The 22,693-nt window shown below is 41.0% G+C and overlaps 1 protein-coding gene across 1 annotated transcript in view; it reads right to left on the bottom strand.

The window, feature by feature from the left end:
- igdcc3 (immunoglobulin superfamily, DCC subclass, member 3) overlaps positions 1 to 19,813 on the bottom strand; it is a 52,541-nt gene extending 32,728 nt beyond the window's left edge. The window contains exons 1-2 of the mRNA XM_054619993.1: positions 19,747 to 19,813; positions 14,511 to 14,816 (exon numbers count right to left, since the gene is read on the bottom strand). Of these exons, the coding sequence (XP_054475968.1) occupies positions 14,511 to 14,816; positions 19,747 to 19,813 (373 nt within the window). The remainder of the gene's footprint in view (positions 1 to 14,510; positions 14,817 to 19,746) is intronic.
- Positions 19,814 to 22,693: the final 2,880 nt, after the last annotated feature.

Genomic DNA, 22,693 nt, shown 5'->3' on the forward strand with positions numbered 1-22,693 from the left:
GACTTCCTGACAGTTCCAGATATTATGCTAGATATCTGGAATGCGTCTGGGAGGAACCAGCGAGAGAATGGTGTCTTTGGGACGATTTACAATAATCGCTGATGTGCGAGCAGAGGGCCAACAAGGATTCGACTCTGATCTGGGGATTTTGTGGGCATAACTGCACTCCCTGAATAAATATTATAGCTTTGTGGATATACAGAAAAGCAATGTCAGAGAGAAGCAGACAGAAGGGTCAACAACATGCGTTTGTTAGACTTTCCAGGATATAAAAACTGAGTCAGCAGCAAACACAGGTTAAAATAATAAAGATAGAAGCTAAAGGCTAAGTTTACTGATGAGTGTAAAAGGGAACCAGTGTGCCAGATCAACAATGCTCCTGTAAAGCCAGCTAGGTCTTTATTTACTGTTAGAATCATTAAGCAAAAGCAGCATGTTTATGCATTCAGTATACATTAGCTGGCATAGCATAGATGTGCTAACACTTGTTAATGATGTGCAAATGTGCTCTGCTAATGGTATATCCACAGGGTTTTACGTAAAAAATTGACTTTTTAGAAAGATATGTATCTTTTAAACCTCTTAAGGTAACAAGAAAATGAAGAAAATGTGAAACGATATCACAAGGATCTAAGGAGCAGAGCTGGATAGTTGGACCTTGGATAAAGTTGTCCGATGCTAACTTATGATTGGCTGGTCTGCGTTTAAGGGCGGGACATAATGAAGGGTTAATACCCATATGTGCAATGTATATGCATATCCTCAAATCTTCATGTTGGCACTGTTCTCAGGTGCCAGTTAATAAAGATACCAATCCCTCTGTAAGTTCAACACACTGCTTCTCCATATTAAGCAAGCTTTCCCTTATTTTAGATCGTTTTCTCTTCTGCCTTTTCTATTTTTATACTGTGTTTAAAACGAAAACCTTTCCAATCATTAAATAATAATTAGCTTAAACATAGGACCATCTTCCATATTTACCATACCACAGATAAAAGTGTATCTGTGAGTGGAGGATGGGAATGTGTAGAAATGGACCAAAAAAATCCATATGTTCCAAACATATGTAACCTGCTGTAGAGGGGAATGACTGCGGTCAAACACCAGCATGGTTCCCACAAGTTATCCATTTAAAACCTTAAGTTGGAGTGTTTGTGTGTGCAGGGTGCTGATGATATCAGGCTCATTTCTAAGAAGGCATCCCTTGTTACTTGGATACCGGCCCTGGGACACACTGTCACCTTTACGCTCAGCTTCAAACACGTGGATACACTTATTCATGCATGATGGCTCATACATGGCAAAGGTGGAAAGACATGCATGCACTTACTGACATGCACAAAAATTGTTTCCCTCTCTCAGTCTTATGCTCACACATACACACACACACACACACACACACACATACACACATACAATCACTCACACCCCTCCCTGCTCGGTCAGCTCAACTGACAGCAGTAATGAGTTTCTTCTCTGCGTAAGCCAACTGGCACCCACTCAAGGGAATTTTTCAGGCTGAATTGCGGCCATTAATCACAATCCCGGGCAACACAGTGCCATCACGTGTGTGGCAAACAGAGATGCATGGGGGGCGATGGGACAAAAACATAGGAAAGGAGGAGCTTATAACTGTGACAAAGACAAGGGTGGACTGATGACGAAGGAATGAGAAAGACCATAAAACACAATAGTGCTTCATAAACAAATCATTTAGTTTGGTAAATGGTCTTGCTGAGAGCAAGTCTGTGCCTTGGCTCATACTGGGCTAAATGGAGGATAAAGACAGGAAGTATAAAAAGCCCAGATGCTCTATTCTGTTGATATTGGGAGGTGGGATATCAATCATGATAAACAAGATAGGGACAGCCTTCTGCCAACGGCTGCATGCCTTAAGCAACTTGTAGCAACACAGACACACATTCATGTACATGAGAAATGTTGTGCGTGCCGCAGACTCAAACCTAAATGCATAACATGGAGCAAAGAGAGAGACTCTGGCATAAAACCTGAACCAGGGTGGCTGCAGTGACAGCGGCCCTTTAAGAGCATGAAGCATTTAGGATAATGACAAAGAGAGCAGCAGCCGTTAATGTAATGGAGAATTGCCATCGCCTGGCTTTGTGACGTCAAGATTTTGTCACAACTACATCCTCTAGTTGAGACAGCTGGACCTGAAAGTCTGCCCACTATTCTTGTGTTTTCACTGTCTATTCCCTCCCTCTGTCCCTCCATTCAGGCTGCCAGCTGACTGCGGTCACCAGGGATATTACTGCCCCTCGCTGATCTGAGGAACCCACCACCCCCACTCCAAACTGGATAATCCCGATGAATTAATTCTAATATGCAGTCAGTAACCCCTAGTTCCATTTGCAGGCACATGTGCGACACCGCTGCCACGCCCACTGCACAGGACCTCATTCACATCAATTCAGCATGAAAAATAACCACAGAGGAAGAGGAGCAGATGAGGAGAAAGAGGAAAGGCAAGTGCAGGCCCTGTCATAACCACTTAGTGTTACAAGACAGTGGGTGAGAAATGAAAGCCCTTTGTCTCTGCCTCTGCCTCTACCTACAGCGTGTGTGCAAACAAAGACTGTGCAGATACTGTATTTGTAACGAGGGCATATCTGTTCTATCAGATAATGAAATACCATTTTCAGGACTTGAGTAAACAAAGAGCTGCTACAGATTTACATAATTGAGAGACATTTTTTTTCTAGAGAAAAATAAATCCCAAAGCTAGGGTTTATAAACAATGGAATACAATGCAGGTTTTGTCTTTGTAATATTTGTATTTCTACTGTAAATAAAATTCATGTCAATTAATCAGGATTATTAATTAGTGCTAGATTAAACAGACTAATTGTGGTTCCAAGCAGCTTGAAACATGCATTTGTGGTTACTTAATTTTTCTTTTATTAGGTGTGGTGTTTGCATAGACGACCTTAGGGCTGCAACAATTAATTGGTCTCTTTGCCAATTATTTTCTTGATGAAAATGTTTGTCTAAGGCATGTATTAGTGGTATTTGGCAAAGAGAGGTAGCAAATCCTCAGATGGAACCAGAAAAATTACTCAAACAATTAATTGACTATCAAAATGGTTACCCAATAATTTTCTGCTAAACAACTTTTTTACTTCAGATTATCAGATAAAACATCAGTTAATGTTATATTTTACACCAACATTACATAATCTTTTCGGCATTTCCCTAACTGAAATAAAAACCTGGGATATTTCTAGGCTGTCCCTCACTCACATATCAATATGTCTTTATTCTGCAATCAGATATGATGTAAAATAACGTCCTGAAAACACAGAGGTTGACAAAGAACACACAAGCAGCATGCAGAGGTGGCTCTCTGACTGCCATGCTCTCCTCTTGTCTATTCCCTGCAGTGGATGGGAGGAGCACTAACATAAGCTGTCACATATCACCGGGCTCTTCCAACCTGCCATCAGCCAGCTAACCCTCTAAAACTGTCTTCCCACTCACAAATAATGCCTGTGCTGGAAAATGGAGAGGGCTATTACACTACTAGCATCATGTTTCATCTTTTCACACCGAGGCAATGAAATGATCCACCTTACGACTTACTAACACATGACATGAAACCACTTCTTTAAAAGGAAATAAAAAACTGAGATACATTCATAAATAAGATTTAAGACTGCAGTTCGACAGATGATACAAATTCTTTATGTAATTATAAAATAAACACATCTCATCCTCTCAGCTGCTACTGAGAGAGTTGAACCATCTCTTACGATGGAGTCTACAATTGCTACTACATCACTAGAGGGGGGAATTAAATAAAATGTATCATGGTGCATTCAGGGAGAAATATGGGCCTCAGTAACATGTCTATGTGTTGAGGGAATGCACGCTTCACATTAGTTACACTTTTTTACTAGCAGCAGGTATGGTATGTACAGTCACTGACCATGAGCCCATGCAAGAGTGTGCACATGTCAGTGCATTTATTTGATGTTAAGCGTAGGTAATGTGCATGTTACAGTGAGGAATTACGAGTGTGGGGTCAGGGGAGCAGCTTTCCAGAATGTTTTAACGGCAGAGGCGTGCTTCTTCAAGCTAAGCAAGCCCGCCGTTGTTGCTTTGCATCTTGCTGCCTGTCGAAAGCTGCCCTAGAAACAAAGCTACCTGGGTCAGGAGGTCACAGCACAGCATCAGAATGGAATGTTCCTTCCTGGTTCAAGGTCCAGCCTCCAGAGCCAGAGGGGCCCAGAGATCATTTGAGACCACCGACACATGCTCCATCTATTTTACTCCCCACCTCTCTCCGCTTTCATCTCCCCCTACATGGTTTACTGATGGAAGCCTATTTTGCAGTGGCCTTTACTTGCTCTGCCGCTCCAATCACTCAAATCAGTCACCTACACTACATCGTGATTGAATTAACTCGACCAATATAGAAAACTCAAATTAAGCGATTACAGGAGTAAATATATGTGGTATCATGTTGTATCACAAAGTACTTTTGAATCAATGCACATGGTTTTTCATGCTGCAATTATATTGATCTATTATCAATTAATCTGGTGATTATGTTCTTGATTAATAAATTACCCTTTTGCTTTATAAAATATGGATTACAATTTGCTAGAGCCCAAGATGATGTCTTTAAATGTCTTGTTTTGTCGAAACAGTCCAAAACTTTCAGACAGTCAGTTTACTATAACAAAAGACAAGTTGAGAAGCTGGAATAAGGGATTGTTTAGACATGTTGCTCTTGGTGACTATTGAAATAATTGACTGTCACTGCAGGCTTTCTTCATAAAAATGGGTTGCTGGGCAACATGTAGTTGTTCTTTTAGTATTGTAAAGCACTGCTTTAGACTATTTATATGCTGATGAGAAACTACTCTTTACATCATTCTTATTTCACAAAAATCCTATATTTACAGCACTAAATGTTCTATTAATTTGTAATAAAAGATAGAAATGTAAGCCTCTTCATCATTAGATTCCCAAAAGTGACACATGCTAACAGCAAAACTACAGCCATGGCAAACAGGTTGTCAGGATGAAATTGGCCATCCTAGAAATCTTTCATTCTCTGCCAGCAGCAACCACTTCTAATTGGTTCCTGTGGAATTAATTTCATCCCTGTTGACGGACTCCACACACACACTGGACAGGCTTTTAACCCCAAACACTTCAGGTGCTTCGTTCGTATGTGACAACTATAGAGAAACAAGATTGAAGATTGCTTTTTACTTTCCGCGTCCATCCCAATGAGTTTATATTATTACAAAAAATCCCCTTTTTCAGAATTTGTTTGTTAAGATGATTACAAAGCATGCACACAAACATATAGATCCTTAAATCCATTCAATAATTTCTCAGACAATCTCTCACAGTAATCATACTCGCCCTTCCTCATTAGTTTTCCTCCACTTTGCAAATACCAGTTAGCCTGCAGTTAAAGTAAAAAACAAGTCTTCCAACACAATGCTGCTAAAACAATAGCTTTAAGGCCAACATCAATCAGTCACTTTGTGATATTTTGAATGAAACACGTTTGAAAATAACAGCAGTAATAGAGGAAAATAATTGAATTGTTTCATGGTGTTGACTTTTATTCACAGCGACTAACTGATAAGCCTTTGCGGGAAAACACATGACAGAGACAAATAACTGTCCTTTCTGAGTGAGTGAAAATGTGCTTATTTTGCTCTTGTTCTTGTGTTGCTTGTTTGGTAAAGGGCCGTGATGCTGTGGCAGGTTTGGGCCACCTTATTTCACTGCCAAAGCCAAGGTCACTGCCACTGCCCCGGGGCCAGCAGACAGGGGGATGGGTCCCCACTGGGGAATGAGCAGGAGGCTGAGCTGTGGAGGAGGGGAAACGTACTCGGAGGGAAAAAAAAGAAAAAGGGGAGGGGTATTCTGCCTTAGTGCACACAAAAAGGTCACCGTTTCCCAGATAAACCCCCCCTCCCTGTTGTCCAGCCCCTCATGACCTCTGACCCCTCTATTTCTGAGTCAATGCTGAAACAGAGGGAGAAGAAGGAGGGAGGGAGGGCGCAAGGGGAAACACACCCACCCAGAGTCAGCAGTGACAAAAGGGGGCCTCAGCCACAGCTAGCTGAGTCGGTTAGGAGAACAAACGCCCAGGCCACCAACACAAAGCGGAGCCACCAGAGGCTGCACATCTCCACAGCCTCTGCCTGTTCCCAGCCACTCCACTGGTCCGCATTTCACAACTAACAATACGCTCAGAGAGGTACCCCAACACACACAAACACACACACACAGCCAGGCTAGAGAGAGGAGAGGTGGCCGAGGCCCAAAGGAGAGCTGCTGCCTGCCCATCACTGACTGGCCTTTGTCTCCGACTCTTCTGCTTATTGGCCACCACAGAAAGATTTCCTGATCCCTGCTTAAACAAAGTGGAAAACTGGACTGAGGGGCCCTATGTGTGTGTGTGTGTGTGTGTGTGTGTGTGTGTGTGTGTGTGTGTGTGTGTGTGTGTGTGTGTGTGTGTGTGTGTGTGTGTGAACAACTGAGGAAGAAATAACATGATATTATATCACTATTTTGTTTACTATTATCACTACTACTAATACATCCACCTCCTGTCTGTCTTTGCCCTATTACACATTTCACACATGCTGAACAAAAATGTCTACCAAAGGAGAAGACAGGAAGAGGGAGTTTTGGTGTTTTTATTGGTAGATGGTGCAGACCCTGTAAAGGCTTTTAACTGCCCAATCTGGCCATAAAAACGTTGTTAAGTGTAGTGAAGCGCGGTGACGGGGCAGTAGGGAGAGCTAGCCAGGCCCCTGGTGAAGGAAGGAACACCAACAAACACTCAATACACAGCAACATATCCTTGTGCTTCCCTCTTTAGGAGAACATTTGATTCTCTGGTGTTGCCTAACCTAAACCTAAACCACATCCTCATTTTGATCAAGACTATATGACAGTTCAAACTATAAAATAGGACCTTAAATAAATTGGGGACAAAAAACCCCACCATTTTTGTCTTCATACTGGAGGACAGATATCCAAACACACTCTTCCAAAGGGGCCAGTTAACCTAAAGATAACGAAACTTACACATGCTGGCATGAAAACACAGGAAACATCACTAACACCTACTTGTACAGACAAAACATCATACTGGATATTTATCCAACGGAACACAGGTCAATGCAAGATCGCTGAGTATAGATTGTAAAGCCAGACTCCAGCGTTCAGAGACTGGCCCTACCCGTCCAACCTTTGGCCCAGCCTCAGCTCTCGCTTTCACCTTTCCCCTCTATTACTGAGGAATTCCTCCCATGAGCCTTAAAAGCCAGCAGAAGGAACTTTCGGCCCCCTTTTGATTTGTTTGTTTGAGTAAAGCTAGGGTGGTCTACAGACATCCGGAGACCAGCACAGACTGCATTACTTTGCCCAACACACAAGCACAGATGCAGTCACATCCACACATCCATTGACAGAGACAATACAAAAAAAACATGCTACACAAACTTCAAAAAAGGCTGAGATCCCAACATTGAACTTTAATTTAAACTGAGATCTGAACTTAGTTGAAGCTGATCCATGTGTAGTGAAATGGTAAAGATGTTCTGTTTATTTTGATTTTATCACACTGGCAAAAAACACATCTGCTAATCAGCTTTAATTTGATGACTTGTTAGCATTGAAGGAATCTGTCTCAAAGTTAACACTATTAAGTATGACAATGAAATATATAAAAAGGCATGAATGGGTATTATCTGGATGATCAGCTACAGTGTACACAGCTGATGAGAGCAGCTGCTGGAGGGAGCAGCCTAATGGCATTTTAAGTTTTTCTGGATAAGAGCTAAATGTGTCTGCTAAATATGTAAAAAGCACCATGAAAAAGACCAATCAAATGTTGGAAAATTAAAAAAATTAATTAAACCAATTATAAAATGACAGCAATTCAGGATGTTGATGATTAAAGGATGATTATCACGTATGCTAACTCAATTTCTGTCTTTTTCTCAGTGATAACATGTTTATTTTAATTTTTTCTTCTTTTATTTTTTGGTTTAATTCACAAATGTGTAGTTGGTTTTTAGGCTACATTTAGGTTTACATCTAAAGGATTACACCTAAATGTAGCCCATTATCTTATTTTATATGCCCTAACTTGTATGTGTTGCTGTTTCTGTGCATGCATTTGGTACATAGATGTGTGTTTTCCCTTTCACTGTGTAAAAAGCCCTTTGCCAACAATCCGTTTGTTTTTTTAAATCGCTCAATAAACAAACATATAACATGATTACAGTTGCTATTATATCACTCTGAGAAAGACATGAACAGGATTAAAGCCATGTCAAACACGAAGACAGTGCACCTAGAGGAATAAGCAAAATGCTATTTTGAGCAGTTCAATATTTACACTACCCAGTTGTTTCACCACTCTCAGTGTTCCTTCCCCTGTTTAATGTCTTTATTTGTCTTTATTTTTTACAGAGGTAGATATTTTTAGTGCTTAAGGGTGCCCTCTTCACACAGCAGCTCATCCCCTCATATTATGAGGCAGCTCCCTCTAACAGAAGATGGTTATAGCTCTACGTGCATGTCTGTGCTCTGTGCGTCGCTGGAGTCCTGTCAAAATGTAAGCACACTAGCAACCCTTGTGCTCTTGATTTTGTTGTATTAGCTGTTCATTCCTGACATTAAGAGATGGAGGAGGATTAAGTAAATACAATTTTGCAAAGCAGGTGAAGGTGCATGCGCTTATAGTTTCCAACCATGCAGCATTATTAATATTGTTATACAATTTAAATAGTTGTTAATGTATTGTATACAAAATAGTTTGGTATTAAATTTGAAAAGTGACTACAACTGGTTTGGAAATCTAATAAGAATTTCACATCGCATCTCACTGTTCCCAACTGTAACAGGACATACAGTAAACTAAGACAATAAGGCATACTATGAGCAGTATGGGATCCCTTTGGTGATTTTCCACTGCTTCAAGGTCAATGATGTGTCATCTTCAGATATAATAGTGAGGGTTGTACAGTTTAAGCATTTATCAATGCAAATATCCAGAGTTGGCATCAGGGACGTTCTGTATTGCTGTGCTTATACAAACCCATAGAGGACAAACAGAATCTTTATAGGCATGGGAGACAAAGGGGAGAGAGAGAGAGAGAGAGATATAGGGAGACAATGACGCTGGCAGTTGTTTACCCTAAACATAGTATAGGAAAGGGACTCGCTTCGATCCACTTCTGAAAGGCTGGTTGCAGTAATAAAATCTCTCATTCACCGTAGCCAATTCTTAATCAACTCAAATAGAGCATGCATAATCAGGCAATGAGATCTGAGTATTTAGTCTGCAGGTGTACAGTAATAAACCGATTTTGTGTGTAACTACACAGCAGAGGTCAGAGCTCTCATCCCTTCTGCCCGCCTAATCTGTGCTGTAAAAAAAAGAAGAGAAGATCAATCCTTCTGACACATCGGCGGACAGATGGAGGGGTGCTGACCACACAGCAGGAGGGAACATTCTGGTTTAACATCAGCCCGCATACCTGCCCAAAGACAGGAACAGGGCAGTCATAGGCCATGTCCTTATGCACTGCTACTACTAACATGGGATGATTTTTAAGACTTTAGGGGAATGATATCAGTGAGAGGAATACAATGATTACTATTCTATATTTGCTTTCTGGCAATGCTATTTGACTTTTCCTCCAAAATCAGGGGAAATTAAGTTAGTAATGCTGCAATGTCAATATTGAATTAGGTCTGCTGCATGAACTAATATTGATTTTGCAAGGATTAAAAGAAAAAAGCTTCATGTTTAAATGTCAAAACAAGCGTACATGGCATTTAGTTGGCTAATATATATGACAGAGAGATGACTCGCTTCGTGGCAAGCGAGCAGAGAAGAGCAAGGGTGGGGGGGGCATATCGAGGGCGGGGTTTGGCAGACAAAGGGAGCTACAAGGAGATGTGGGGATAGCGCTTCAGCATTCACCCAGGCAGGAGGCCATGAAAGGGGTGGGGACGGGAAGGTCGGAGGGTGATGGAGAGCCACCGTCGACCCTCCAAACATATGCACACGTACAAACACTCTGACATACACCAACAGGAGCTGCCCGTAAATCACTCTCACTAACTGGGGTCTGATTCTGAGTAGCTTCTAGTGGCAATCCATCCACTCGGCTTTTAAATGTAGCATATTGCAACTTCTCATCTTCTGCCACAGCTACAAATGTAGTTTCTATTGGACTCTGCCCGGTCGACATCCACTTTATATATGTATGTATAAATTAACATTTATACCACTGAAAGGAGTTAAATTTACACAAGTGAGAGGCATGGATATAAACTGAGACACTTTTACAGGCATCCTGTGTCTCCTCCTATTTCATCCTTTACAGCCCCTGGGTTCTTCGTTTTTTTATTAAAGTCTCATTCAAGAGCCTTACCATTATAACGGCAGTTAAATTCACCATGGCCATTTCAGAATTAAACAAGGTGGAAATTATCATCTAGCAGCCAAGGGCTCTATATCTATTACTGAAGTAGTCAATAAAATAAATAACACATATAATGCCCATATATTGCATTATTTTTTTGTATTTGCGTTTTCAGCCTCCTCAAGTTGACAATGACTTTGCCTTTTCCAAGCACACTTCATATATTTTCGAATGGTCCCTGAGGTCAATTGCAATCTCCACATATGAATAGGACTGGGGCGGAAAAAAATTCCAAACAAAGCTTCAACAATTTCCAATTAATTCCAGACAAACAGACAAAAGCAAGTCATTTCAATTGATCCTAAAAGCTATTTTGTAACAGGGGGGCTTTTGTGGTGTGTTGCCTGGTGATGCGGGTGTGCTGTGGGGGAGGGGCAGGAACCCCGTCCAGGCCCACTGTACCGGGCTTGTCATTCATCCAAATGATGAAAAGCTTCCTGAACGTAAGCTAATGAGGAAGTCCTAGAGAAAGTGAGGAGAGAGAGAGAGAGAGAGAGAGAGAGAGAGAGAGAGAGAGAGAGAGAGAGAGAGAGAGAAACCGACCATCAAAGAGATAACATTTAGGAGAAAAAAAGGGTTTCCTGGACCGACCGACGATTTAGAGGGGCAACGGGGAGTCCGTCCTATACCAGCCCCCGACAGTGAGCTCACACAAATGGTTGTCAAGCAAATAAAAAGTGAAATTTATGGAGGGAGGTAGTGTGGCGGGTAAGATGGCAGCTTTATCCACTGGGAGGGCTATAAAAAGGCTTCAGTAATCACACCACCCATTGCATCACAGTGGTACAAGTCAGAGCTGTTGTGAGAGGGACTATAACACAGCAAATTACCTCAAAAACACAAAGAAAGCATCAACATTAACAAACACTTGGAACAGAAAAAGAAACACACACTAGTCAAGGATCTTTGTAAGGACTGCATTAACTAGTTTTGGGCCATTTCTCTTCATAAACTAAATGAAAACACTATTTCAAAAATGATTTATGCCCAGTAAAGAAATCTGGTGGGCCAGGAGAGGATGACACAGACCGGCTATTGCCCAAATCCCTGTAGAATATACTTCGCACTAAAGATTAAGCTCCTTTAAGACCTTATATTAAACACCAAAAACACAATAGTGTGATAAATTGAGGCTTGATCAACAGGGGAACACTTAAGTACTGAACCATCGCCTGCAGGAACCTAGAGGCTGAGGTGGTGGGGTGTGAAAGAAGCTGGACAATGAAGGACGATGACCATTTTTTTTCTGAATGAATGGTTGAAATATGTGAAAGTACAAGATCACAAGGTCAGACTGGCAGTCACCTACCATGACTGATGGTGCAAAGAAAGCCTCATCCATATGGCTTAAAAGAAAGTGGGGCATTTTTCATAAACCTCAATGCGATGAAAACAAACATACATTGTCAAATCCACAGAGAAATACCAACATTACTGTTTTGAGGCATATCTTTCAGAATACAGAAAGGTATTAGTGAGTAGTCATGGGTAACAGAAGCTCGTATCCTGCGAGTCCCTTTGAAGGTTCCCGCGAGGATTATTTTCACAGTGATGGCTGTTTGCTTCCTTGATAGAAGTGAGACTCCATTAAGGAGGAAAAGACTATCATTACAGCATAGCCTCTACTCATTCAATGCCTCGCCCTCAAAGACTGCTCAATACAACCCAAAAGGTCAGGGGTCAGAATATGACTTTCAGTAATCCTTCAGTGCCTTCCCAATCGATACAAGACAACAGGAACAGCTGAATAGGACCTGCGGAAGAGCAAAGCCCCACCAAAACAGAATACTTGAATGATTTTGAACTTGAGCCAGCACGTCCGAGGTGTGCTCCAGGTCAGGTTCATTCAACAAGATTAAATCTGTATCCACATCACAGACTTTCAGAAACAGATGAGTGACGCAGGATTGCTCTACGCTTGCATAGCTCTTAATTTTTCATGCTCATGTAAATAATAAGGAGGGGACAGTGTTGCATGGTTTGTCGTTGGCCAAGTGAAGAGAGGACTAGAGTGCAGGACGACTCAACAATATCACATGTCTGTACTTCACAAAGTTTCACTTTTAGCAATGCAAGCAATAAATTCATTTTCAAAACTCAAAGCATGACATACTCGAATCACAATATTCTCAAGGGAATGTGCAACCCCGTTTCCTTATTGTATTGAAGAGACACATCATAAGCTTACTATGAGGCTAGTGTATACAACTTAACTTTTTTACAAAAACTTGAGAGTACACCAACTTAAATTTGCACCTCAAGGCACATGTTGATTTATTGGGCAATCTTACTGATTCTCGCTCTGATTCAAAAATTTTCATTGAACATTTCAAGGAAATAGAAGCCAAACCAAGCGAGTGCTATCCGATTTTGAAGTGGTAAATAATACACTGTACATTGCTGCAGTATAAATCATAAGGATAAGTTGATTGTTTTCTCTGCATATGGATTTTCATTTATCTCCTGCTTTCTTACCACTATTTCACAGCAATTCTGTGAAATTAAAATTAGGGGGACCATACTGAAGCAAGATTTAAAAAAAATGCAATAAAATAGCTGCTAAAATGTGACCTTTGCAAATGAAGGGGAGGCCTTAAAAGGTTGCATGTGTTTGACAGCGCCAGCCACTGAGCTGAAGTGACTTTTCCCTTTGGCCAGTGAGACATCCATGCTAACCTCTCTATCCTGCTGAGTGGAAAAGCTGTATTGACCACAACAGCACAGCAGTGTGCTGTCTACACACAGCCCGGGTATCAACAGGCTTCTGCAAGCCTTTGTCCATCTCTGTTTTACAGAGTATATATAACACAGCCTTCAAAAAGTCTTAACTCAACACAGTTTCTAACAGTACAGTATCACTAAAGCTGCTGCTTCAACATCTCAGCATGTCCACAGAGGAATGTGCATATCCTCGATGCCTTTGATTTAAAGTAAGTTGAGACACGCATTGTATTTGTCTGAGAGCAAAGAGGAGAGAGGAGTACAGACAGTCAGATTGACTATGAAATGAGGAAAATGTGAATGAACCATGGTAACAATGCTGAGAACTTAATGTTGAACTCCAGTGACTTCAAATAAGGGATTTGGTGGTCAAGCCAGAGAAGATTTATCTTGATGCCTCCACCAGTGAGTGGGCTGCTGAGTTGCTTCAAGCTTGTTGCACTCTTACAAAGCAGCTTGGAGACTCTCAGCGTGAGCGCTTGTTAATGCTAAACTCAAAAGCTTGAATTTCTAAGCAGCACTGTAGATGAGCATCAGAAAGTTCATTACACCCAAAGAATGATATTCAAATATTCAAATGACTCCACGTTCGTGAAAATTAAGAACATTTACAGCACAGCAATACCGGGATGACTGGTACTGGACGGAAATGTGATTATTTAAGGTTTGAACTACATTGTTTACATTTGTAGGGAACACAGATCATAACTTAATCAAAGATATGTAAGTGGTTGCAGGGTCTGCTTGTGTCATATCTGCATTGCAGATACATAATTAAGTAGATAACAACTAACACAGGTTCAAAAACAGAATAAAATTAAAACCCATTTGTGATATTTCCTTTAGGGAGAGCCGGATGAAAGATGGTTACCAATTTAATATGCGCATGTTAAATCTGAAATTAGAGCCTATCTCATTTGATTAATAAGTACAAAAAACAAAGTAAATTTTTTTACGTTTTACAGGGTGTTATGCGTTGGGACTATTTCCAGGCAACCATTGGAGAATTCAGATGAATATTGTTTCCTTTTGACGCAGCCAGGCTAGCTGTTTTACCCTGTTTACATTATTTATGCTAAGCTAAAGCTAAGCTCACCGGGTGCACATTGCACGGACAGATGTGATGATGGAATTGATCTTTTCATCTCCTGTAACACTCCAAAACATAGCAAAAAACAGGTTTTCCCAAAAATGTCTTACAATTCCTTTGATAAGGTTTAGTGTGATGCATGCAATCATAGTAAAGTGTCATACATCTTACGTCACTAAAAAACAAAAGAATAGACTTACTGGCTGCCTGAATACGAGCCTTGCGGCTCACCACCAGCCCAAATGAATTCTGGGCCATACACTCGTAGTCGCCCTCGTCAGATGAGCCATGGGATTTGGTCTTCTGAAAGTGAGCGATCAGGAGTGAGCCATTGATGAAGGTGGTGTGATGCTGATCCTGAGTTAAAAGCAGACCGTTGTGCCTCCACTGTGTCGTAATTGGGGGGATGCCATCCACCTGGCAGTGGAGCATGAGGGGCTGCTCCTGTACAGCGATGATGTCACTGGGCTCGAGCGTGAAGGAGAGCTCCGCTTCGCACATCACACCTGAAAAGACACACACACACACACATATATATGATAACTATACAGTTGAGCGTGAAGGTTCATTCTTGACCATGTAAGAGGGGAAAAACAAGGTCTTTTTCATCTAATAGTTTTCCTCAGTTGTCATGATAAAACTCCATTAAAGCTTGAGAAAAAGTAATTTAGTGGACACTGAGTTAATATTTAGCGGTGCCGACCATGAACCACAACACTGAAAATGTTTTACTCAGCCATTCAATCCTTTTCCATTCCTCACTTCCATATCATATCTACTCACTATCCAGGGTCACAAACTGCAACAGTTGTGGCTTAAACATTTATTTTCACATCAACCCTCACACCTAAACAAACAAGAAGAATGTTCTTTATGTCATATCAGCGATAGCGGCTCACAAGGCCTTACTGCTCATGAATAAAAAACCCCGACTGAGCTACCTTCAGGCTACAGTCCCAAGGGAATTCATAGGATTGCATTCAACATATGAGCATGTGTACTCTGTTACTATATACACACACACACACACACACACACACATGCATGGCCTTGTATGTGCTGTAGCAGTCAACCGATGGCAACAGATTTGTCACCGTGACAGCTCTGTTCTTTTTCACTACTCAACACAATATAATATGTGACTATCCTTTTCCTGTAGTGATGCTTCCCACTTTATATTGACGTGAGGGGACCTGATTTTTCCGTATTTGCAGTTTCTGAGGGTAAAAAGGGGGGGAGCAGGAGAACAATAAATAAAGGATGTAAACAGCCTGACCTGACTTGGTACTATAAAAGAGGAGCTTAGCAGGCCCTCTTGGTATCATGTTTCAGCCGCTGACGGACTAAGCACTACCAGTCTCTGCCCCAGGCCCTGGAATCTGGTGGGAGGGGGCTAGGGGAGGGCAGTAGAGGGGGGGCAAAGCACAAGGGTCAAAACAGAGGACCTCCGGCTTCATCCGTCAAATTCCAGCCGAGAAATACTTCCCCTTAGGTGCAGACAAGGAATTCATTGACACACTCCTCCATGAAGATCACATATAGAGTATAATGCAAAGAAACATTTCCTCTTCCTCTCTTCTTGCTCTCCTCTCTTTATGTGACCCCTCTCCCCTCTTCTTTTTTTTTCACTCAACACGCACAAAAGTAAATGGCCATGGGACCAGAGAGACATCAGTGCTACCACTTGTGAAAAACAAGGGGGTAGTGGTGGAGAAATATTTAACCCTTAGCTGGCAGGCAGTGATCCCACAGCCTGGGCTGCTGCTTTCCAAAACCTGATGCTGGCCACATGAGCTCTATCTCTTTTGGTCAAACAAAGATCAAATGTTCTCACATGGGAAGCAGCCAGCAGAGAAGAAAATAGCATACAACAATCTGCAGCCACACATCCAGTCAGTCACACTTCATGGTTTGATCAAAATATGGATAATTCTCAAATGAAGTATTATACACTGAGCAAAAGGCTTCTGGACAAAGTTGAGGATGTTACACACATGAGAGTGTTTTACATCAGATCACATTGACAGATATATTGGAGGCTTTGTATTTACAGCTTTCAAAGCTGTCAAATGGCATTAGTCAATGTTATCACGCCTCGCAGCTAACAGGATGATAACAGTTGAGTGCTCAGTGGGTTACAAAGGCATTGATTTGGAGTTGATTAAACAACTTTATTGATCTTGTATATACTTCCTCGTTATTTCAATTAGGCTAATCAGTTTCTCCCATTAGCTGGAACAAAGTAAAATTTCTTGGGCTCTGGCTTTCCTAATGAATAAAGTATGTAGCTAGAGTGACTGGCTAATGAAATGCTGAGCTCCGGGTGGGTAGAAGGTTACAAACAACACAACAGTTTTTTGGTGGCAGTGCATCAATCATCTGACAGACCCAAGGAGACAAAGGAGATAAGATAAGAAACATGGGGTAGGCGGATTGTGCTCTTAGTGTGGTGTAGGTTAAAGCCACCTGTGACTGCTGAGCATCCAGAGGGGGAGCAGAGAGGAGGGCACAGCTGTGGAAACTGGTGGCAAGAAAACGGCCTAGCCACAGAAACACATGTTCACAGACATTAGTCTATACAGGCGTGGATTTTCATGGTTAGATAAGGAGATATACAGACACACACATCCTAATGCAGAGGAAAGATACACTAGCATGTCGGATTACTGGGGGAGACCAGAGACAAGTGTTGGCTAAGTGTGGCTCATGCTCTGGCTTACTATTGACAGATAAGTGTGGCTGGCTGGCACAAAGGTTTACTGCTGCAACAGTAAAGTGAGGATCACACACCGGCTACTGGCAGACAGATGGAGTTAGCACACAAGAGAGCTAAGAGATAGAGCTAAGAGAGCTCAGGACACAGCCTTCTTGCAAGAAAACTGAATGGCGGCATCATATCATAGGATGCCCCCATGGAAAAAAAGGTTTTGAAATGGATTAGATTTAGTAAACCTTTCTTATAAATGCTACACTACATATCAGAATAGTATATTGTTATACAAGCAGGTAGTTTGTATGGCTAACTGACTTGCTTTCTCCCCTTGCTCTCTCAGCATCCATCTGTTGCAGCTCTCTCCTAAATATTCACCATAACATTAAATGCAACATATTTCTAAAAAAAACAACTATTTAATTTGCTATGACAGACAGCTGCAGATTGCATCATGTTAGGTTTGTTTGAAATGTGGAAAAATGTATTCTACACTCGACAACAATTGTCAATTTATCCTCCATTAATCTCACTGAACTGTAGATGGAAAGCTGAGGTTGCATTGCCACTTAGATAAAATGATTCATGCCAAATATATTTCACGAGTGGTGAGTATTAAACAGAAATAGACTTACAAATGTATTAAATATCACTATGAAAGTAGCCTTCAAGCATGCACAGCAAAAGCATTTAAATCAAGTATATGTGCACGGATGAAACAGCAGAGTATATAGATCATGCATGCAGCATTGATTGTATTCTCATCTATAGGCTTCTGCATGATAAATTATTAATCAATACACTTATTTTCTAGCTTCCTTAATACTCACGAGCATGTAGTTTCAAGTAGGCTGGCATTCACTTGTTATAATAACAGCAGCTCAGCCACGATTACACAGAAATGACATATGTCATATAGGTAGTAAAACGCAACACAAGAATGCTGAGAAATAGTCCATGTGTTGACGAGGTAGTAGATGTAGTGCAGCTGTTGCACAATTCACCTCTCAATGTACTGTACACACTCGTCTCACAGTTTCCATCTGTGGTATCTTTCTATAGGTGAATGAACAAAATACATACAGGTAGCTTTGGATTATAATAATGAGTTTATAGATTCTTCAATGAGCAGGAACATAAACAGTTATGAAGTGAAAGTTCTCAGTATTTTTCTCTTACGTGCCTTGATTTTAACATTGATGTGGTCTTTTTTTCTGAAGCTTGAAAGACACAAGCTATCTCAGTCCGTCCATTCAAAGCAAACACTTGCCCTTTGATAAACTCAAATTTTCATATCATGACATCTTCTGAATGATTGCATTTTGCCTAAGAGTTTCAGCTCTTCTTGTCATGAGAGATCTAATGCAAATATTCCTCTTATTACTTCTTATCAACCCTGCTTTCAATGTCATAAAAGGTGCCTTCATCTCAACTGGATCTCATCTCTGAGGCAGACTCAAAAAGAGCTCCATCTCTTTAATGGGATGGTTGGATTGGAACCACATCTATCACAGAGCTGTGTTTCTGAAGTTTTTGTTGCCAGTCCTCTGAACATGTTATGAACCACTGTATACTAGCCTTTATGATTCCAGTTGGGCCATTGTGGGTCCCTGTGTGGTATGCTTTGCAAAAACTCAATGGTCTCTCCTGCCTTTGAATTAAGGGGCCTCACAAAGAGAGAGAAACTGTCTATCATAGTGAACAAAGAGGCAAAAAAAGAAAATTTGAAAAGGAGGAGAGGGACAGTCTTGACATTTAATCTGTACAAATATTCTCCCCAGCAGGCAATAACCACAGTCTTTGAATCTATCCTCAGAGAAATAACCACTGTCAGTTCACCCAGCCACAGGGTGGTGTGATGTAAGGACTCACCAAGCAAGAACGCCATCTACTTTTTAATTATATCCCTTTTAAAAGTTATGTTTTGTTTTTTTTTAATTTAAGGGGAAATGTTAAATTGCAAAAGCCTACAAGCATAACATTTAAATATGATTAACAATGTGAATAAAAATAACACTGAAAGTGTCTCAATGTGAATAAAAATAACACTGAAAATGGCTCTAATTATGCAGGCATGCCATTACATAATGGGACACCTGATTTATGTGGACAACTGCATCCGAAAAGAAAGCTCTTTCTGCAGAAATCACAGCTATTGTGTCTCAAAAATGTGACTTTTTCAATGCTACCAATTGGAATTATTTCAGTAGAAGATTCTTCACATGCTTTTGCTGATCATGCTTTCATCCACATGACTATGAAAACAATCTAAAAAAAAAAAACTACCGACGACACTGCACGTGGCTACCATGTATTATTATGGTGCTCAAAAAGCCAACCTAGTATTGTTATATTGCGCGCATGAAGTGATGGCCAAGCAACACCCACAGCCTGCTCGAACATTTAAAGTTACGCAGCGTGCACACAACACATGTTAACTTTGAATACACAACCAAGTATCTGTGTGTAACTCAGTTAACCTGCAGGTACACATCCCGCAGTGCACACGGCTCCAGCAGCAGTGTGCAGTCCGCATTGGCATCTACAGCCCGGATACTAGCGGACAGCGGAGAGTGGCCAAGTTCAGGGTGACTGGTCAGCCTCTTGCAGCCTGCTGCACCAGGCTCCGCAGAGCAGCCCCACTGCCGGCGGTTCTCCTCCACACCGCTATCTCACCCTGCAGCACCATGCTCTCCACTCCGGTGGCCAGATAATGCCCCACTTACCGATTAAAGCGTTCAGGAGTATTCCCCAAAAGCAAGGAACGAGGCGGCGGCGCCTTGTGGATGCCATTTACGCACTTATAGAAAATATTCCAGCACTTGCAGAAGACAACGTGCAGGTGAAAAAAAGATGGGAGGGTAGAAAAAAAACACGCAGATATATCCAGCTTCAGATACTACATGTTCCGACCTACGGGGCTACAGTCTGGTGGCTCGCTGGGGTCGAACACGCTTTCGCCATTTTAGCCATCTATCAGGAATCTGTCAGCATCCCGCTCTCTCTCCTCCTCCTCACTCACTCTGCTGTATCCCAAAGACAGCCTGCCTCTCTCTCTCCTCTCTCTCTCTCTCTCTCTCTCTCACACACACACACACACACACACACACACACACACACACACACACACACTCGCTGAATCTGCTCTCGGAACAAAAGAGCCGACTGCTGACTGCTTTGCTGCAAAACGCATGAGAAACCTGCAAAAACTGCATGATTTCTGCATGTCAATAGAACAGGTACGACTAGGAGAGTACTATTCCTACACACAGGTTAGACATTACAATACTAGTAGCAATAGGTATAATGAATCATACTAATAAATAATGATGTGTTATTCATGATGACCATAAAGACAGAAATGTATGTAATATTAGGGTACTGATAATGTTTCTAATAATAAACCGGATAAGTGTTCAGACTATGGCCGCAACTATCTTTCTTCTGTTATTGGTTGCACTTATGTAGACAAGATATATGATGAAACAAATTGTTAAACCATTTTGACCACAGTGAACACATGCCAGCTGTTTTTTTTTTTTTTTTTTTTTTTTTTTTTTTTGAGAAGCAGGCTTAGGTTTTATAATGATAATAAAAACAATACAATAAAGCTCTGTGAAGTGGACGTGTTTTTATTTTTATGGTTCGACACGTGAATCTGATATGATAAATAAACAAGGGGGACCTCGAGCACCCAGCTGCAACAAAGCAGTGGTTGTTAAGCTGGACTCGATCTCCCCCTTCTGGCCGAATCGGGTATTTTGAATCTAAACTAAAAAATACAAGCGCGTAAGCTTTGGATCCATACTTGGAGTGTCTATTTGCACCCGGGTGAGAAAAAGTAAGGTTTGAGCACAAAGCTTGGTTAGGTTTAAGAAGAAGATACGAATATACAGAGCCTACAGTGGGATACATATATGTGTGGCAGGGTGCAAATAGCATTGTTGGCCAGGGACACCTGGGTGCTTGTCTCTGCCATGCTATAGACACCCGGGTATAAATAGACACATTGGCAGTATCCCATATATGATGTAATGTATGGTAAACCAATCCAACATCCTAGTGGATTTTCTAGTGCGCCTGTGTGGTGTGACCTATGGATCACACATGTATACTAACACAATATATGATACCATAGCCTACTATAAATGTTTAACTTCTTCTCTATGATTGGGTTTATTTATAGACTTTTGCAATGAGGTCTGCTACTGACGATTTTTTTCATCATCAACTAATCCCTTGATTGTTTTTTGAACTATTGATTCAGCGTTTAAGTTTCCAAAACATCAGAAATTGCTGAAAAAATGTCCATCCCAGTTCCACTGAGTCTGAGGTTATGTCCTCAAATGTCTTGTTTTGTCCAGTCCAAACCCTCGATATTTGTTTTAACTGTTTAAATTGGACAACATTAACAACATCAATATGGGATTATAATAGTGGTGCTTTAATTTAAAGGCGATGGTTGAGTATAATAAATAAATAAAGAAGATTAACTTTTGACACTAAGCTGTGCCTGTTTAGTTGCGCTCGAGCCCTCCTAGTGGACTAAAAGTGAACTTCCGGTTTGAAAACATAAACAAAATCAGTCTGTCAGTGCTATCAATATCCAGTATAATATGTAAGATCATTTAGACGAACTAGCGTTTATCTATAGGTGCCTTATCACAATAGAAGGACTCCTATTTCCTTTCCCTAATGTAACGTTATCATTACCTGTATGATACCATGCAACCTATGTGGTTCACTGCTGTTATATTGAAAACAAACAACTCAACTGACTGGACGACTAAACTCAAAACATTTAAAAAGTTTAAATTAATTACACGTGCAGTCACTTTAATTCACTATCAATTGATCCTGGTACCAATCTAGAGTGTCCATTGAACCAGATATTATTTACAATTATCCGATGAAAGTTCAGTCTCTCCTCTGGAACCCCCACATCACGTGGTTCCTTTACAATAACTTACGCATTAAGGCTGTCATTGTAACCTATGTGTACAAATCGGCTAAGAAGCTAGCACTGTACAAGTCGTATAACACTAACCGCTCAAACCATTATCTAACGTGTTAGCTTGTACAGTTAGCGGGAGTGTAGTTTTGACCTGTTAGTGGCGCTGCTGAAGTCAGAGGATCACCCTGGTTCATCCTCTGAGGGACATGTTGTCGAGTTGTCTCACTCTGTGTCAAAGTGTTGGACCAGAGCTACACACCGACGGCAGGTGCAAAGGGGCATTTTTCAAAGCTTTCAACCACACTTAACTGTTTCTAAAGATCAGTGCTATCTGACAGAAGTGTAGAGTATTTAAGTACCCTGCACTTAGGGTACTTAAATACTGCCCACTGTTTTGAGGCCCCTTTACTTCAGTGTTTTCATGTCATGCTACTTCATAACTCTAGGCCTACTCCACTACATTTCAGATCTAAATTGTACACCTACTTTTTTACTTTGCTACATTAATCTGACAGCTTTAACATAAAACACAGTAAAAGCTTTTACGCACAGTTGTGAAAATTAACCTATATTTAACCAAAAATAAACCCAAGAAAGTTACTTGTTTGGCTGCCAACTGGACTACACTGCATAAATGCATATTAATAAGTAAAAATAAACTCCATCTCAACCATCTACAACAGTGAAAGAATGCTTTGTAATGGAAAATTATATTAGTG

The sequence above is a fragment of the Anoplopoma fimbria genome, chromosome 2 (genome assembly GCF_027596085.1).
Source record: "Anoplopoma fimbria isolate UVic2021 breed Golden Eagle Sablefish chromosome 2, Afim_UVic_2022, whole genome shotgun sequence".
Taxonomy (NCBI): domain Eukaryota; kingdom Metazoa; phylum Chordata; class Actinopteri; order Perciformes; family Anoplopomatidae; genus Anoplopoma; species Anoplopoma fimbria.